The sequence below is a fragment of the Macrobrachium nipponense genome, chromosome 15, assembly GCF_015104395.2.
Source record: "Macrobrachium nipponense isolate FS-2020 chromosome 15, ASM1510439v2, whole genome shotgun sequence".
NCBI classification, from domain to species: domain Eukaryota; kingdom Metazoa; phylum Arthropoda; class Malacostraca; order Decapoda; family Palaemonidae; genus Macrobrachium; species Macrobrachium nipponense.
This window is the reverse complement of record NC_087208.1, coordinates 19,619,056-19,638,845: the sequence shown is the minus strand read 5'-3', so window position 1 is coordinate 19,638,845 and position 19,790 is coordinate 19,619,056. Positions and strand designations below refer to the sequence as shown.

Here is a 19,790-nt window from a genome sequence, read left to right as displayed (position 1 = left end):
TTGATGGGAATTTGGTTGAGTATGTATGGGGTAATGATGGGTGTAGGGAATGTGCCGTATGAGAGTGTGAAAGCCAGGATTGTAGAACAGGCAAAGAGGATAAAGAGTAGCATTAGATATAGGAGAAAGCAAGATTTTGAAGAGGCAAGAATGAATGTTGGTGAGTCGTTGTCAATGTATGTCTGTAGGTTAGAAACATTAGCCAGGAAAAAGTTTGGGGACGAAGGGATAATTGAGTGTAAGGAGTTAGTGCGAAAGTTTTTGGCGACGGTATTGGAGAGCATATACAAGTTTATAAATCTAAAACGTAAGGAGAAAATGCGATGGACGAATGAATGGTTAACATGGAACGACATTTTAGAAATAGTAGAGGATTACGAGTTAGATAGGTGTATGAAAGAGAGTAGAAGTGTTAGTGTTAGGACTGAAGTAGCTGAGGTTGTACCAGAGTTCAAAAGCCATAGGGAGGCAGTTTTGGAAGGGCCGAGGCGAATGGCAGAGCGAGTGGTAGATAGGAGCGTTAGGGCAAGTAACATGAGTGTAGTTAGCCCTAAAAGAGATAGGAGTGCGAGTGTTGGAAGAGTAGGGTCAGTTAGTTGTGAGCGAGAGCAGCAGTGTTATAGATGTGGTAAGCCAGGACACAGGAAGAATGAATGTCGGTGGGCGTTACGAGCATGCTTCGGGTGTGGGCAAACGGGGCATTTAGTGAGCGAGTGTAAGAAAGATAGGGATATTGAATGTTATAGGTGTGGACAGGCAGGGCACATAGCTAGTGGATGTCGGGGTACCTGTATGAACGTGGTTTGCAGCAACTGTGGGAAGAATGGCCACTATGCTAGGATGTGTAAAGAACAGTATGCGAAGTGTGTTGAATGTGGAATGGAAGGTCACGTGGCAAATGTGTGTAGGCGAAAGAGGATGAGTCAGGCTGGGAATTTGGGAAACTAAGTGAAAAAGGGATTCAGGTTGGGTGGGTCCTCTAGTATGTGACATTTTGTTCGGGAGAATGATGAGTGAGTGGTTGAGGGTGAATAAGTGTGAGCTGAGTGTCAGTGAGCAAATTGGTCTGGAAGATCGGGGGTTGGTGTTGGCTGAGTATGGAAGAAAGTGGATGAAGGCTTTGATAGTCAGCTGAGTTGTGGGTTTTTGTTTGTTGTTAGGTCAGTGTTGTTTGCTTGGAGTTGTTGTGCCTGTGCTGTTGTCTTTGTTGTTGTTGTGATTTCTTGGTGTTGTTGGTGGGTGTGTGCATTGCCTTTTTTTGTGTTGTTTTTAGTTTGGTGGTTGGTTGTGCAGTGGTCTTTTTTGTTGTTTGCTGTGTTGTTGAGTTGTGGATGTGTTCCTTGTTTGTTGTTGTGTTGTTGAGTTGTGGTCCTTGGGTGTTGTGTTGTTGAGTTGTGGTCCTTGGGTGTTGAGTTGTGGAGTTGTGGTCCTTGGGTGGTGTGTTGAGTTGTGGGGTTGTAGTCCTTGGGTGTTGTTGTGTTGGGCTGTGGTGTTGTGTTTCTTGGTTGTTGTTGTTATTGGTGTCTCAGTGACCTTGGCCAGCGGACTGCGCAGGATAGCCCGGAGTATCTGGAGTGGTTGGTAAGTACATGTGTTTTGTTTTTGTTTTTGTGTAGGTATAGGTCAATTGTCCTGCATGTATGCTGTAGTGTAAAGAGGAAAGTGTGACAGAGGGTGGGTTTGGCAGCTGGATTGATTAGGTTTATGTGGGGGGGGGGGGGGGGGGGGGATTTGCCACTTGCTTTTTAAGCTTGTGATCCTGCCACAGGGCCACCAAAGAACTTTGTTTTGGCAACAGGCCAAGTAAAATGGGAAGGCTGTTGGAGGATAGGTTCTGTTGAGTCATATTTTCTTGACAAGGCATGAGTGTCATTGACTTATTGTGAAGAAGAAGCCAGTGCTGAAAGAAATCGTTTTTGGGTTATATCCAAAATAGGCGCTTGCTGTAGAGGTTTGTAGGTTTTAAGAGACTCCACAGTACAGTAAAGTGCAATCCTAACTAGGAGGACATAAAGCTCTCCAAAGGGGATTCTATGAAAACTGATTGACTGTAGCAAGTCCCATGAAATAATGTAGCAACTTTCAGCAGAAATTAGGAAAGTGTATGTGCCATGAAGTATTTTTAGTTCTTGGCTAGTACAAATGCAGTGAGTTTTTGTTCCCTTGTTCATGGAAATATGGAAATATATGATTTTAAAAAAATTTTCACCACCTAACAACCTTGCAGATATTTGGCAAGGCTCCAAAGCACTAATATAGCAGAGAATTGTGTAAAATAATAGTACACTAACAGTATAAGTTCTCCAGATTATTCTTATCTACTTAAAATTTTTCTCAACTTTCTCCTCCAGATCAGTCTTATCCTTTTTAACCCTTAACTTAAAGCCTGGCTGAAAAAGCAGTATGTAACACTCTAGGCCGGGGAAACTGAGATTAGCCAATTTAAGAAAAACCACATCAATAGAAAGAAGATGATATGCAAATTTTCCCTACCTTCTATTAGAAGTTGAAAATGACTTATTTAGTACAACCCCTTGGGGGCCCTCTTTTACAAGACAATCATAAAATTTACCAAGTAATATATGTGTTTTGTAATAAATAGTCATATTTTATTTAGTAAAATTATAGTTACAGCTCATACAATATCAAATATAAGATATTTATGTAAATGTATTAAGATTGAAGATGCAGTAACTTTTTTGGGTTATACCTGTCTTTTCTAATATTTCTATTCATATCTTTGCAAAACTACAATTATAACTGGCATACTTTCATAAAAGGTAAGATCTAAAACCAACAGCAACCCTTGGGTATATTTATGAGTAAATTTATAATAAGATCATGTGAGAGAGAGAGAGAGAGAGAGAGAGAGAGAGAGAGAGAGAGGCAGTACATGCTCCCTTGAAGTCAAGATCACAACTAACTCATGAGCTGCCTGCTTCCATGAACTTGGCTAGTCTTAAAGTTGCCATCAGTGAATTATGGACTATAGAAGTATTGGAATCTCTTTCCCGCCTGATGCCTTCAAATCATTGACGCGTAATATTGACGCTCACCATGAGTGAATCCGTCCACCACCCAAAACTTGTTATTGCTTCTCATATGGGACATCCATCCATTAGATATTACCTAAATACTGAAACAAAAAAATATCAAATCTTGTATGTTGTCCGTCAAGTCAGTCTTGGAGGAATGATTGACAAGCAACTTTCTCTCTCTCTCTCTCTCTCTCTCTCTCTCTCTCTCTCTCTCTCTCTCTCTATGCAATAATTTTTTTTCATTTCACTTCATTTTTTTTTATTTTGTATATTTTCTATTTTTATAAATTTTGTATATTTTCTTCTGTTGAAATAATTTTTGGCTTAATTTAATTGTGTACACTTGAGTACAGTTATTCTCTCTCTCTCTCTCTCTCTCTCTCTCTCTCTCTCTCTCTCTCTCTCTCTCTCTCTCTCTCTCTCTTGCCACACGAGACATGTCATAGTGGTAACTCTCACCCTCTGTTTCACCCGAACTTTCTGCACTGACTCCAACATTGGTTCTCCATCCTACTTTCACACTCCAGAAACCATCTTTAAACTTACTTGTCCATCCCCCTCCACATACAACTTCACACTCGTTCCACTCCCCATGTGTGTATCTATTATTTCTTGTTCCAGATACACTTTTATCCTATTTTCTTCCAAACTGCATACCCCCAGTAACATATCATACCTCTCATTCACTCTATCCACAACGTAAAAATCCTCCTCCTGAAGCCTTATTCCTGCAACCATAACCGACTCAACAAACACAGTGCACACCTTTACTTTACATATCCAGCACATTTCTCCCTCCGTGCTATATTTTCTTTTATTTTCTCCTACGCCTTTCTGAAAACCACAGTTCTGCTACAACCAGTATCAATTATGTAATGCATTCAGTAATGCTCCCCCACATTCTACTGTAACACAAACAACGATGTACTTGTTCCCCAAACAGACGTTTTTACTTACAAACCCATCTCTCACATGCACTACATCTATCCCTTCCATACCATAGGGCTCACCACAGTAAACCCACTTCATGCTTAGTTTCCCTGGGGTTGTGGCTTGTTATGGCAGACTTCCTTCATGTGACCCTCCATCCAACATCCTTCACATTTGCTCAGAGGGTTCTTACATGTAGTGGCAAAATGTCCACTTTCCACAGTTTCCACAACAACTTCCATTTACTCCTACTCTCCTTCCACTCATGCAGTGTCTCACACGATGTCCCACCTTTCTGCAGCTGAAACACTTCAACTCTCACTTGCGGACAGTCCACCAACATATGTCCTCTCTTCCTGCTGCCGAAACACTTTCCATTGACCAATCTACAATCTGCTTTCACATGCTCAGTCCTTCTACATCTATAACACTCCTTATCACTACTCATTCCCATCTTACTTCCTCTCATACTCCTACACTCCTCCAACAAGGCTCGCATTACACTTAGCTCTTGACTCACCTAAGTGTCCTTACATCTCCTTTCATTTACCAATTCAGACCCAATGTACATCTCCTTTGGTTCATCATCACCTACTCTCTTGTCTTCTAGGATCTCTTAAAACCTCCTCCCAATTTAATATCTTTCCCAACCAACACTTCCGATCTTTTTTCTTTTCATTCAGATTTACCCTAATTTTCTCGGGGATGGTGGCCAAAAACTCCTGTATGAGGTGTTTGTTTTCCTCAGTTCCTTCCTCTCCATACAATCCCACTTCTTCTCCAGCCTTCATTTTTGCCTCCTCAAAGCTATCATCCTTTTTGTGGACCACACTCCCTTTCATTCTTTTCACCTGCCCAATTACTCTCACTTTGACTGACTTACACCCTGGCTCACCCTCACACATACTTCTTTAACCCATTTTCAACCTCCCATCCAGGAACTCTCCCAGCTGCTTCATTGACACTCTTTCATTCTCCCCATATTTTTTACTGCGATACTTTTCGTAAAAAAACTCTCATGTCTCTCCCCTTCCTGATGCAAAATTTCTCAATCCAGGGAACCTCCCTCTGTAAGACAGTTTTGGCAACTTTCTCCTCTGCCTCACTCGCCCTTCACTACTGCTACTACTTCCAGTCTACCTACCATTCTCAACTTCTGAGTCTGAACTATCCCTCAAAATCCAGGAACTAGACTCCACTTTCCTCACAACTTTCTCCTTTCATGTTTTCTTCTTTCTCTTTCTTTTCTTACTTTTCACTTCCTCAACCTCATCCAGTGATTCTTTTCCTTGCACCTTTTACCTCATCATTCTCACTTTTTCCATCACTGGTGCTACTCTTAGCCATTTTGAGCATTTCTTTGCCATTTCATGCACGCTCTCATACATCACCTCTATCCTTGTAACCAATCTTTTTCCTTGCCTGGGCTTCCTCTAACTTATCCTAAAAGTTGATCATCATGTACATCACCCTATCCCACCTCTCATTCCAATCTTGCTCCCCTTCACCTGACCAAACACCATCCAAACCTTCTGTACCCCACTCTTACTTTATTATCAAAGGTTGTTAAATGAAACTCTGATTTTCCTTAACCTAATTTATTTCCTTAATACTACAGTGGCCATAATAAAATTCCTAAATTGGTAAACTTCCTCCTCTTATACCTAACTTAGCCTAACTTAATGATATAGTTCCTCAAAATTTATGCTAGATCCCCCCCCCCACACCCCCATCAAAAGAAACCTTAACCTAATTGACAAACCCTAATCTAATTCTTCAATCTAAATCTGCACTCCTCCCGTCTTAATACTGTCAACAGAACCGCCTCCTATACTTAAGTTTTCCCCAACTATGGTCTTTGAGACTTCTTCAGATTGGACGTCAGCATCCTCAGCATCAGTCAGTACGTATGAAGCTGTTGATATCCTTCTTCTTACTGGAGAGATCAACATCTAGTATTTTGTTTCTTTCCATCTTCTGTTGAACTTTTATTTGTGGTAAGTGTGTCGAGAGTGGCACCTTTTGGGGTTTTGCTTCATGTAATCCACAGTATCAACTTTTGTACCCTTTATTGGATCATCAACTGCTAGCCGCAAGGTACACCAACAACAACTGTAACACAGACTTTTCACCAAATTTCCTGTCAGTAGATAGGTAATTACAGGAAGGGACGAATGGGAGGAAGAGTGGCCTGACCAAGTGTTTTTGGTTCTTTTCTGCAATGTAGCAGCTTCACGTTCTCTCCCTAGGTTCCTTAGTAGGGCTGTATCCCTTCCTCTATTTTTAACTTTTTAACTATCTTAGATGATTTCTTTCTTTCTTTCTATTAGGTGAGGTTGAAGAGGAGCAAATCTTTTCTAACTATTTACTTATCCGACTTTAATTTGTTACTGATTTTGAGCTTAAATTAGTGTTCTGCAAATTTCCACATTCTGCTTGTGCTCTCCCTAGCAACATTCAGTTCACTGCAAGTAAGAAAAGAAAAAGCAAACATGAATAATTAAATAACTAAATCCCACCCAGTTCCTCTAAATTATTGACATGTAATATTGATTCTCACCATTAGTGAATCTGTCCACCCTCCAAAACCTGTTATTGTTATTCATATGAGGGCAACTGTCCGTTAAGGCTTAATGCAGATTGACTGCATTCAGTAGCTCCCAAAGGCTTGCTTTTCTGAGATTTTTTGTAGCTTCACACCCCTATGATATTGCCTGTTCATGTCCTGTTAAGTAATTACAAAGAGGAAAGTTTCTGTAGCAATTTTAGCAAACTTGCATAATGTCATTATATAATTTTAACTTGAATCTTGTGTAGTCTAAGAAAGGACATGAAAAAATTAATACCAAAATTCTCCTCTTCGGCTGTCACTAGATTATTGGGGTCAATAAAAGTCTTTTCTTCAGCTTTCTTAATAACTGTGTACCTTGGTATCCCAATAAACACTTGTCCAAGGGAAGGTATACCAATTGGGATAGATATAGTAGATCTTAGTTCTTACAGATAAGAAAAGAAGACCATGTCAACATATTGGAGGTCTATCCCTATGTTAAAGTTGATTTGAAACTTATTAACATAGCAGCAGTGAAATCTGCACTGGTTAAGAGAAGTTATGTTTTGACAGGAATCCCCATGTTTTACTTTTGCCCATCACTCCCTTATATCTTAGTAGTCATGTAATTAAGAGCTAGTGGCTCAAATAGACAACTAAAGATTATTGTTGGTTATCCCACAGGCAGTTAACTCTTACATTGTCTGGAACAACTAGCAGTTGTGAAGGATCTCCAGCAGCAGGAAGATGTCATGTAGATGAGTCAATAGTTCTGATATCAGAGAACTTGACCACTATAGGCTATCCAAGGAATTGGGGAGGTGTGAATGCAGATGCTGCTACTTTACTGGAGTGAGGAGAGATAACTGTGGGATTTATTGTGTTGAATCTGTTAACAACATTCCCAACAGAGCTGTAGATTATTATTCTTCATTAATGGACTTCAGACTTTATGAATAGTTGCCCTAGCCCACTATTGGAACAATCTTTGTAGTGTTTATTCCTTGTTCTCACCAACACAGCCCCTTCTCAACAATTTGTTAATACAGTGGTCAGGTTTTTGGTGTTTTTTTTTTAGTTCAATAACTACAGAATTCTTCGTGCTATCTGTTGAGTCAAAGTTTTTTGGTATTAGGTATGACAAGGTACAGATTGAGTATTGAGTGATGATGATAAAGTTTCTTAACTTGTCCAACTCATTAGAAATCAGGGGTCAGATTGGTGAAACTTTGAAAGAGCCTTAGCCACCAATTAGACGTCCAAAGTGAAACCTGTATTGTTTTTTATCTTTATGAGGTAACAGTTTGCAGTCTTGAATCAGGCTACTTTCAGGGTTCTTGTAGGCCTTTATTTCTTACCACAGAACATAACACCACTATTTGATGTCCATTCTTCTGAGGTTTTGCTGAAGGGAGAGGATACCTAGAAGACTTGTATCTCAGGAAAACAGTCATACTATATGTGATATTGTCCTTAAAGATTTAGGGTTACTAACATCAATATTTAGACATGAATTGCTGTTGAAATAGAAACCTGGCTTACCTAAATTGGTTGTTCATTGCATGGGGACATGAATCATTTTTGAATTAGTTATATACATACAAATCCCAAATTTTTATGGCTGCTTATAACTCCCAGGTCCCTCCTCCCAGTCCCAGCTTCAAATAGTATTTGATAGCAGCAAAGTTAGTAGAGTGCTCTCATACTTGGAGTGGGAACTTGGCTGTGAGATGTAACTTCTTATTCTTAGCCCCATTTTCTTACTTGACTTTATTTACTTAAGAGATTTCTATGGTAATGGCTATTTATGACTGATGGGTTTTGTATGAAAAATTCATTTTAGTTTATAAAAACATGGTGTTTTTGAGTGTATGAAAGATTTGTTTTGCAATATATAAAAATATTTTTCGTCATGCCTTCTATTTTTGAGAATTTTTATTTTTTTATTGTAGATCCTGCCTTTTATATAAGTGATGAAAACGTGGAATATTATGTTGACAGGAAAATCAAGAAACAATTTTTTATCATAAGATGATGATCCACTATATATTTGCTCCTTATCTGTCTTTTTTTTCAGACCCTCACAGCATGGCGAAGAACTCTTGCCACTGCTCTCTGGATTCCTGAATGAATGCAAAGGTGATAATGAAATTGCTCAGACATTAATAGCTTTGGATGGAATTTATGAACTTTGCTCAAACAAGATAATAGACCTGCGCACAACATGGCGTGTCATTGCACCAAAGCTGGTTCGAGATAGACGGCCTGAAGTTACAGCCAAACTCTGTCAGCTGTTGAGTCTTGTCCCAGATCTTCATGTTGCCAGCACTGAATATGAAAAATTCATCGAAGACACCCTAACTATTCTTTGGAACTGGGCCACTAACCGCCGCTCCCTTGTAGTGGTTGAGGCAGCTTTTAAAGCTTTAGAAAAATTCAATTATGAGAGTTTTACCTTGAAAATGCTTCCAAAATATGCCAAAGAAGGTCACCAGTTACCTCCTAGTATGGCAGCAACACCTGTTGAAGCAGCTCGGAAGCCTGAAGACGTACTAAAGTATATTCCTTCTCTAGGTTGGATTAAATTAATGAAAGGCTGCCCTGAGTCTCATCTCAATTATATAGAATCTTTTATCAAATCATTAGTGGCTCGAGAAGTTGCAGGTCTTCCCAAAGGTATCTACATGACAGCTATTCAAGAAGCTAAGCGAAGAGGTGTCAAGGGTAGTGGTGGTCAGCCAGAACCTCCTTCCTATAGCTTTTTCAAAGATTCTTCTGTGTTAAAGGGGTTGATAAACTTTTTACTTGAATTTCCATCATTAATGGATGGTTGTGAAGTTTCAGAAGAAAAGACAAGACTTCTGCAGTGTAGTGTGTTAGTACTAGAAGCCCTTGGCCAAAGTCTTCCTCGGCCATATCCAGCTTTGGATTGGGTGCTACTTGGGAAGGTTCTCACTATTGCTCAAGCAACATGCCATGTTGACTGGACTGCAAAAATTCGACATAACATCTTCAGGATATCTGCACAACAATGTAATAAGTCACCATCTGCAATTGCCCTAATTAGTCAGTGGCTTGTACCATCTCCGGCAAATGGTTTGACAAGAGAAGATGAGATAGTTTTGTTTGGTTTAATGGAACACCTTGGAAGAGGGTTGCCACCAACAAGTTTGCAACCTTTTATTGCATATGTATTCACACAACGCGTATCTGACACGTATCACATGAAAGCTTTGCTTGAGGCTTTGAAGCCAAATCTCACAGCAGATTTTATCTTCGACACAAATAGGAATGTTCTTAGTAATGCAATTGAGGGATTAAATGAACACATAGATCCAGGAAATAACATACTGTATTCAGCTTATAAAGCATGTGTTGCAGACTTGCCACAGAAACACATAGAAAGACTTACTTCACCTTCTCTTTGGTGGGAGGTTACTGATGAACGCTTATACAGGGCAGCTGTCCTTCGTTGTCATGTTGCAGAGCAAGATCCCGCAGAAATGGCTTTGCCTTGGCTCAATGACCTGGTGGATTCTGCTGCAGGCTTGCCTGGAGATCGCTCACATTTGCTACGTGTCATGTCAAGTACTCTTGTTATACGTTGTCAGGTGAAAGAAAGCACTACTTGGTTATTGCAGTTACTTGGAAGGCTTCGAGATAACTTGAAGAAAAACCCTGGAGACAACCTTGTTGCAGCTCATGAACAACAACAGAGAATTTCATTTTATTTTGATCTGTTGGTAATGGCAATTGTTGTCTGGTCTGGACTTTGGGCAACTAATCATATGGAAGTCCTTACAGAAAAGCCCACGTTACGTGATCGATTACTGCTCCCTTCTCTTGTGACTTTGTCAGGGCAACCTGCTTGGACAAAGACTCTTAATCAGATTTTGAACTGGCTGGTGTCATGTCATTCATTACTGCATAATTATGTGTCATCTCGTTATCATTTAGGTTCTCCAACACTTCTCCTAGCAACTTTGAATCCTGATCTTACACAAGCTACTTGGAATAAAGTAATTTCTTTATTAATCTGAACGATTGACACTGATGAAGTGTATTATCTCCTAGTCTTAACCTTGAAAACAGGGGCACAGAACTGTGCTCTTGACACTTAATTTTGTTTTAAGACTTGAAAATATACAATGTAATATGCAGATGTATGAATATTCAGCACCTAATTCCTGATAAATATATGCCTATATGTAAATGCATTTAATTGGTTGTGTTTGTATAACCTTAGTCCCAGCTTTTAAAATAGTAATCAAAGTAACAGAACATCTTTTGTGCTTGGTATTTTGTGTTCATGGTGAAGTAGGTTTGGAAATATTTTTCAAACAGTAGTAAGAGACAACATAATTACACAAATTAGAAACTAAGTACAGGCGGTCCCCGGGTTACGATGGAGGTTCCGTTCGTGAGACGCATCGTAAGCCGGAACATCGTCAAAAATCCTAAGAAAACCTTACTTTTAATGCTTTGGGTGCATTGAAAACTATGTAAACTGCATTCTTATGGCATTTATCATCAAAAAAACCTTCAAATATTGATTATTTTGCATTTTTGGTGTCATATTTCATCTCCTAGATGAGCGTTGTAGGCGTCGTAACCCTGGAACATGCGTCGTAACCCTGGAAATAACGTCTATTGACAAGCGTCGTAACCTCGGAACGTCGTAAGCCGACACCATCGTAACCCAGCGACTGCCTGTAGGTACTATACTGCTATATTAAGATAATTTCTTTTCCTACAGACAGGAGAGTGATTGTTCTTACATGAGCTGACTGGATTCTTTGGTGGGAACCAAACATCCTCCACAGTGTTTTCATCTGTTCCACAATAGCTCTTCCAGAATTTCCTGATTCAAAAATTTTGTTTTGCAACATCAACAATCTCCAGTCCTTGATAATCAATAATATTCATTTATTTCTGTGGAAATACAAAGCATTGCATTTTGTGTAGGAGTATCTCTCAGTGCAAGTTAGAAATGATTATTGAAACTTAGTAACAATGTGGTTAATTGATGGTAGGCAGGTGAGTTAGGAGAGCTCCTCACTCGCCAGGTATAACTATTACTTTTTCTTTAGATGTGACCACGTTAGGAGGCTGTGCTGTGCTGTGACTTAATTGTCAAGTTGAAGTTTCTTTCATAATTTTTTCTTGTATGTATTGTGTTTTTCATTTTGTGTGAATTTGAACAAGAAAAGTGAACAATGGAAAGTGGAGGACAGAATCGAGTGTTTGGCTGTTGTATTTCCTGTGTGTTAGTGTTTTCTTGCAAGAGAGTGCTGGCTAGTCTCCACAGTGAAAGAGGTTCAGCAAGAAATGGCAGAAGGCCAAAGGTAGTCATGGATATTGTGGCAAGGTATACTCTGCCTTTGACACTTACGAATCTTTTCAGTGCCTTCCAAAAGACTTTTAATCTCCTTCCTCTCTCTCTCTCGTGTCCCATTTTGCACCCCCAACCCCCCCCCCCGGCTTAATGTGTGGACGTATGCTCATAAAGCTATAGTAAAAAACCAACGCACTACACTCTTCAATAGTGCTAACCCAGGCGCATGTGATGAACTCTCCCCAATTGAGACCATGGTGGATGCTGGTGACACCACTTACTCCTGTTTCTTCACTAACTTTGCAGGAGTATCTCCAGAAGATGTGACTAACACTCAATATTCCAAGTGACCTATATTGAGCTAATGTTCCTTCTAAGGAGCTCAGTGCTGTTGAGTCCCCTTGTAGTGGTCAATCACCAGAGAAGATAGCTGTGCAGTATCGAAAACAGGATGTACTCCTCCAAAAGTAGTCCCTGCTTAACCATACCTTTGGTGGCTGGAGAGAGTAAGACCCTTGGACAGAGTTAGGTGAAGAAATGCAACCATGTATCTTCCTCTTCCAAGTTGCCAAGCTTCTCCTCATCATCTACTTTCTACTTCTTGAATGGTGAGGAGAAGTTATCTTGTAAGCCCTCTTGCAAGAAGTATGAAAGACTGAGTGAGCGCTTTCCATTTCAAAGGTTTGCTGTGGTGTGCACTTAGCTGTGGGAGGGACATCTACTGTAAGTAAGGTAATGGAGGTTTCTGAGCATGCTAATAAACTGGTGTCTCCCTGTTCCTTCTGAGTCTTTTCTCCTTTTCTCACTTAAGCCTGGGTGAGCAGAAAAAAGTCTGTGCTACCTCAAGCTCAGCACATGTACAATCCCTAAATCATGTGCTTAGAGACAGAAGGGTTTATGAAGAACAGGTAACTGCTGTACAGAACCACTGGAGTATTATGATGAACTCCTCATTCACGATTGTGCTGGCTCCCAGTGTACTTTTGGTTCATCCAAGTTTCCCAATGTATGTATGCAAGATAGCACATGTGAACATTTATCCATAACCTTTTTTCTAGTTTGCTTTCAGTTTAACATAGTGAAATATACAGAGTTCTAAAGCACAGATTGATGCATGCTCATTCTGTTCACAAATCTGCCTTACTCATAGTTCCTTTTGAATTTGCATCCCTGGAGTCGCATCTGCAGATTGACGTTCTAGAGGTTTGTGGTACGAGGAGGAAAGACACCGACTTCTGTCTCTCATCAGTGTCAACCTTTGGGCAAACTCTTCATGAGATGAGTGTATCCATAGTCTCTCTCTCTCTCTCTCTCTCTCTCTCTCTCTCTCTCTCTCTCTCTCTCTCTCTCTGGAATGGATCAGTCTTGCGTTTCCTGTTTACTCCCTCCAAAGCATAAAGTTGATATGGTAGTGAAAAAGAGATGTAACAGTAGCCAAGATACCTCAATCTACTATGCAGACTCTTTCAGCCAGTGGGGCAGCAATGGGAAATGCTACCATTCCTAAAGGAGTAACCAAGTCTTACGTGTCTTGTATTAGGAAAGCTCAGGTCTCAAAACCACGACAGGGAGCCCCAGGTTCTTTCTCATGAAAGGGACAGAAGTCTTCCCATCCCTTTCAGTTCTGCCTTAAAGGGAAGGTAAGTGAAAGAATGGAGGAGAACACTTGAGTTATGCCATTTTCCTCTCCAGCTGCCATGGAGAAGGGGATGCTTCATGCCATTGGGCTCAACACAGAACTACAGGACCCCTGAGAGGGAGCAGGAACAGATATCAGTGGAAAATTATCTTCAGAGGAGGAAGAAAGGGAGAATTTCCCTTGTTCATTAATAAAAGGAAATGTGCTCTCACACAGTTTCCTTGAAAAATATCACCATGACAAAACTGCAACAAACTATATTATAAATCAGCTGAGTGACTGTAGTACTATCCCTCAATTTATGAACGTTTTAAAATGCAGGTAAATACAAACCTCATCTGACAGTTTTTTAGTGAGAAAGAAACAGTGAATCTCAAGAAGAAAGTAGTATAAAGAGGAACAACCCCAGAAGTACTGTTGCCTGCCTTTGTTATGGAAGGAGTCTCCCCTTCCTAACAACATATTTCCTCCTGTTCACCTTTCTCATCACCTACCACATGCACAGAAATAATTAGGTCAAATTTGTATGTATTTCATTTAGTTACTTCGTACATGGTATGCTTGCTAAATAAGAGTTAAAAGGCTTTAATTTGTTGTATTTTTGGAGATCTGGAACAGATTAATCCAATTCCCATTATTTCTCATGGGAAAAAATTTCCTCAGTTTTAAGGGCAGCCTTCTGAAACAGTTTACGTAGTCCTTTAACCAAAGTGTGACTAAACCCATCTATCACTGTTCCAGGATATTCCTCTGCTTTTATCAATTTATTTATTTTTTTAAAAACTAAATGACAAAAAATATATTTATTTAATGTCATAATTTTAACAGATATTTAATGTGATAATTTTAACAGATTTTATATGCATTAAGCAGCCAATTGGACTTAGTCGGAAATGGCTGCTTAAACAAATAATGATAATAATAATAATAATAATAATAATAATAATAATAATAATAATAATAATAATAATAATAATAATAATCTGCTTTGTCTGTGAGGGAACTATTTGCCTGCTCAAAGTCCTGTGCTTCAAAATTGGCCACAGCGCCTTTGGGGTTCATGCAAGTGTTCGCATGTGTTCATCATGGTGTCAGCTGAAGTCCACTCTGATTGGATACATTTTTCATACCTCAGTGACTGGCTAGTTCTGGTGCTCTCAGGGGGACAGCTTCTCTAGGACTGGGACTACCTCGATGATTTTTGTTGCCATATCGGGATCAACTGGGGACAAACTAGGAGGAGTCAGATTTCACATCTAAGCAGCAAGCAGCTAATTACCGGAGCATGTTAATGACATGGCAGCAGCAAGTTTTTCACCAGATTTTTATGTCTGCAAGCTCAGTGAGGTGGCTGCACAGTTCCTGTTATGACAGGAACAACCGGCTTGGCTTTGCCAGGTCATCCTTGGTCACCTTTCATCCATAGAGAAGCTCATACTCGTATATCTCTCAAACAATGCTTGCTTCATTAGCAACTGAAGTAGCATTGATCAGCCTCAAGCAACCATTCTTCTCACCCAATGCCCAATGTCCTTGGTGGGTGGCTGGATGACATGATCCTCTTACTGGTAGTTCCTTAGAACTCTCCACCTTTGGAGATGCTTCTGCTGTTGTATACATCAAAGGATGGGTGGTGCAAACATACCTGGGGATCTTTCTGCGTCAGGAGTGTTGACAGAGAACACCTTCATCTGCATATCAATATCTGGGAAATGCAAGGAGGGCTACTAGTCCTGCAAGCATTCCTGGATTATGTGATAAGTCATATGATAGTGTTGATGAGCAATGTGTCAAAACTTGCAAATGGATGGCTTGCTGCACCATTGAGCTTTCATAACCAGGTACAGTTTGGACAGAGGCATATTTTGGTAAAACTGTATAACCTCGTAAGGCAGGTAGTAGTTGGGACAATGTGGCCCTAACATCCTTGCTTGCCAGAAAAGCTTCTTGAGCTTCAGAGAAAGCCAGTGATTAACTTACTTACCTCCCTGCTGAACAGGAAGCTCCCAATCCAGACCTATTGTCTGCTCTGAAGAACACCTTTCAATACCCTTTGGATAAACATGACCTTCAGACAATCCCTAGTCATTTGCGTACCACCTCGGTAGCCGCGAGTTCGATTCTCTGGTATTCCATTGAGGTGTGAGAGATGTGTATTTCTGGTGATAGAAGTTCACGCTCGACATGATTTGGAAGTCACTTAAAGTTGTCGGTCCCATTGTTGAATAACCACTGGTTCCATGCAACGTAAAAACACCATACAAACAAACAATCCTTGGTGAATATTACATGTAGGTGATAGCTTCAGCTGGACTTCTATAGGCATCAGAAGAATTTGAAGATCCCATCCTAAACTGAGAACTATGAGAAGGGAAGTCAGAGCCGAGTTGAGTTTGTGACGATGATGCACAGGAAAGACAAAAGTGATTGAATTTCACAGAGGTCCCTTGTATCTTTTGGCCCTGGAGGTGATGATGAAAATTAATAGCTGTAACTGACGGGTCAACTAATCATAGTACTTGTATAGTATATCCTTTTGTTGTTCCAATTGTTTTCAACAGTTAGCCATATGTCTTCCATCTTGTAATGTGTGACAAATAAAAAATGGGATCAATGTTCTTTTTTTATGTATTTCATAGGCCCTTGACACATTATCATCTCCACTCTCTACTTGCCATTATTATTACATTCTCTATGCTGTTTTCTCAGATGTTTTCTTTGTTTTTGTTTCCTCATCCATTTTCAATTTTTAATTTAGATTTTCTCATTCAGTTTCTCGACTTCACAGAACTTATTAAAAATGTCCTTTCAATGCAGCCTACCAAGTATGGCTTTTGATAAAATAATTACACCCTTTGTTCCAAGACAGACAAGTTAGACTTGAAAAAGAAAAGCATATCAAAATCTTGAAAAGATTGGTAGTAATAGAATCCTAAAAACCAGTGATTAGGGTGAAGAAATAGAAAATTAAGCAGACATTTCTTCAAATTATACCATAAACAGACCAAGAAGAGAACAAAGCCCACCATGAGATGGTTTTGTAAGTAGAACCCACCTTTTGTCAAACTACTCTAGTTACTTTCTAGATATTGTGACTGATAACAGTAAAATGCTAAAGTTCTTGCAGAGAGGCTGACAAAATACTGTATTAGTTAGTAAGCACCATGCTCTGCAGTTTGCTAACTTGTGAGAGCCAAATTACTGATTTTTTTGTTGACATTACTTTGAAATATTTGCATATTACAATATACAGCATCTTGAAATGTATGCCAAAGTTACTTTTACAGCTATATCTTCTACCTTCATTTAAATAATAACTACTTTTCATATTTTTCATCTTCAAGATTTCCTTACACAGGCAGTAGTGAACTGCTTTTGATGGGATCTTTAGCAAACCATGACGTATTGTATTTTTAGTGTACATGTACAAGTGGTATAGTTGTTGGTATGAAAAAGATTGTTCAGTATGCCTATGATGCAATTCTTTTCTGTGTTAAAGTCTCCACATTTGAAAATTGAAGCTGACCTAAGTCAGCTAAAGGATTAGTGAATGGTATATATTTGGTGGGGTATGAAGCTGAACTCTATTAAAACAAAAACACTAATGATTAGTGGACCTTTTACAGATTTTCCACCCCGTCCTCCCATTCAAGTGGATGGTACTCTGCTGAATGAGTCTGAAGCTTTAACTTCACTTGATGTAACCTTTGATTTACATCTTAACTTTTGAGAAACAGTAGGTATTATTTGGAGGGTCTCACATATTTATAACAGTAATGAAATCAATGCAACCTGTTTTAGGTCATTTAGCCTTCCTTTACTAGAATTCTGTTCTCTGTTGTGGATGTTTGTGTCCACCAGAGATTTTTCTCTTTTAGATAGAGTGGTTCATAATGGTAGGTATACATTTCCTAGTGTGAGCAGTTATGACTTGGACCTGCGCTGACAGCAACCAGATTCGCTGAACAGTAGCACCAATATGTAGTAAATGTGTTTTACTCCCCTTTATTCCTCACACCATGATGATGATGTGCAGTTGGTACTTCAAAATTTCGAGCAAAGGTGCAATGCATTACTACCCTAAAAAAAATTCGACGTATTTTACTTGCATTTTTTTCAATTTATTTAATAATTTGTTAAATTATTTTGTTTTTTTGATAAGTGATCTCTTCTTTCTGTGTTTCCTATTACCTTCTAGTAAACACCATATTGTTTGGGAGTTTGAATTTCAAGTCAGTGTGGGTTTGTTCTATATGAATAGATATATCTTCTGAGTAATAATAATAATATAATAATAATAATCTTCATAAACACTGTCATAATTACATTCTAATTTAAAGCGCCTCAGCAGCGTAGTTGGTATGGTATTAGCGTTCCACCTCGGTGCTCGCGGGTTCGATTCTCGGCCATTGTGTTGAGGAGTGAGAGATGTGTATTTCTGGTGATAGAAGTTCACTCTCAACGTGGTTCAGGAGTCATGTAAAGCCGTTGGTTCTGTTGCTGAATAACCACTGGTTCCATGCAACGTAAAAGCACCATACAAACAAACAAACATTCTAATTTAAGGATTTAAAACTATAACATCGCCAGTAAAGTACATACTAGTTCAAATATCTCTGAGATACTTGAAAATATTAATTTCACGTTTATTTCCTCTTTAACCAGTTAATTTTGTAAGGCAGTAGTATACTTACACTTTACTTTATTATTTGAGGTTAAGATTTGTTTGCCTTTTGATCCAAATACAAAGTACCTATCCTCATATTAACAAAATAGCTGTGTTTATAATATCGATTATGTTGGATTTAACCTTATAAAATAACAAACTAAAATGTACTGTGAGGTTTATTAAATTCCTTGTTGTAACTTGATTATTTTTACCGTTATTCTGCAAGCTTATGAAAAGACAGATATGCCAATAATCTCTTGTCACTTTTTTATATATGTAGTATCAGATATGCATGAACTTCCCGGTTGAAATAATAGAACCAAATTCAAATACCAAGAAAATTAATAAATGTTCCTGGAAAATTTATGAGGTAACGTACAGTTGTTGAAATTGTTAGTTTTTTTTTTTTTTTGGGGGGGTGGGGTGGTGACAGATGGAGACAATGTAATGAAGGCTTAGGGACACCGGGAATAGATAAACAAAATTATGCCAAATCAAACAAAATTAGCAATGTAGACTTAAATAACAATGGCTAAAGAAGGAAAGAATCTTTTAGAAACACCAGTGGATAAAGGGAAGGAAACGGATGTAGCACCAGTAGACTACAACAGATGCAGCACAGACTGAAAGTCACGAATGATCAGATAACAAGAGATTTGGCCACTAGGAGAACATTTGATCAACAATGCAGTGTTTTGTCTGGATCTTCCTAATACTTAAGAGATAATCACGATTGATTATAAAAACTTTTTTTCAGGGATGGCCAAATATCAGTAAGACACGGAATTGTTATTCTCAGTAAGACACAGAATGTTATTCTTGGCTAAGTATATCTTTAGTTTGACCAGGCCACTGAGCTAATTAACAGCTCTCCTAGGGCTGGCCTGAAGGATTAGATTTTTATTTATGTTGCTAGGAACCAATTGGTTACTTAGCATCGGGACCTACAGCTTATCGTAGGTTCCGAATCACATTATATCTAAAAATTAATTTCTAATCACCAGAAATATTCCTCTGATTCAGCAGTGGTGCAACTTGGAGCGAACTCTGGCTATGAGATCGGTAAACGAGTATGCAACCAGCTCGTCCTGCGAGGAACTGTTATTCTTCATAAGTTCTGTTACTGATAAGAAGGAAGAATTGGTGTTTTTATTTTTTTTTTACTTCCAATTCAAACCGAATGACTATTAAAATTCCACCCACAGCTAGATTGAAAATGTCATTTCTCGTTATCATATGTATTATATACGTATTAGATAGCCAACAGCCATATCGCATTGAAAGCACCGCTTCTTGTGCGATTATATACGTATTATTATAATGATGGGTTAAAAGATATACATGAATGTCTAACTTACAGAGTACATAGGTAGGTGATTTACCTTAATCAACAGTGTATCAACTTAACAGCTTAGGTCAGCAGAGATAATGGTAATCAATGGAATGTGCCATAAGCAAACTGGCTTGTTCAAATATAGAACCCAGAACATATTGCTGGTGGAACATGTGTTGTAACCTCGGGATAAAGAGAAATGGATGAAGATACAAAATTGGTCACAATGAAAAACTAGTAAAAAATGGCCAAAGTTTCTTCGGCGCGAGAGTTTTCTGTAGTGTATGATGATGTT

General features: G+C 38.9%; 1 protein-coding gene across 13 annotated transcripts in view; it reads left to right on the top strand.

The window, feature by feature from the left end:
* The window catches only part of LOC135227023 (focadhesin-like), a 600,481-nt gene extending 589,740 nt beyond the window's left edge, over positions 1-10,741 (top strand). For all 13 annotated transcript variants that reach the window (XM_064266808.1, XM_064266801.1, XM_064266803.1 and 10 more), the window contains one exon: positions 8,597-10,741. In XM_064266808.1, coding sequence (XP_064122878.1) covers positions 8,597-10,559 — 1,963 coding nt within the window. In that variant the 3' untranslated portion in view covers positions 10,560-10,741. The remainder of the gene's footprint in view (positions 1-8,596) is intronic.
* Positions 10,742-19,790: the final 9,049 nt, after the last annotated feature.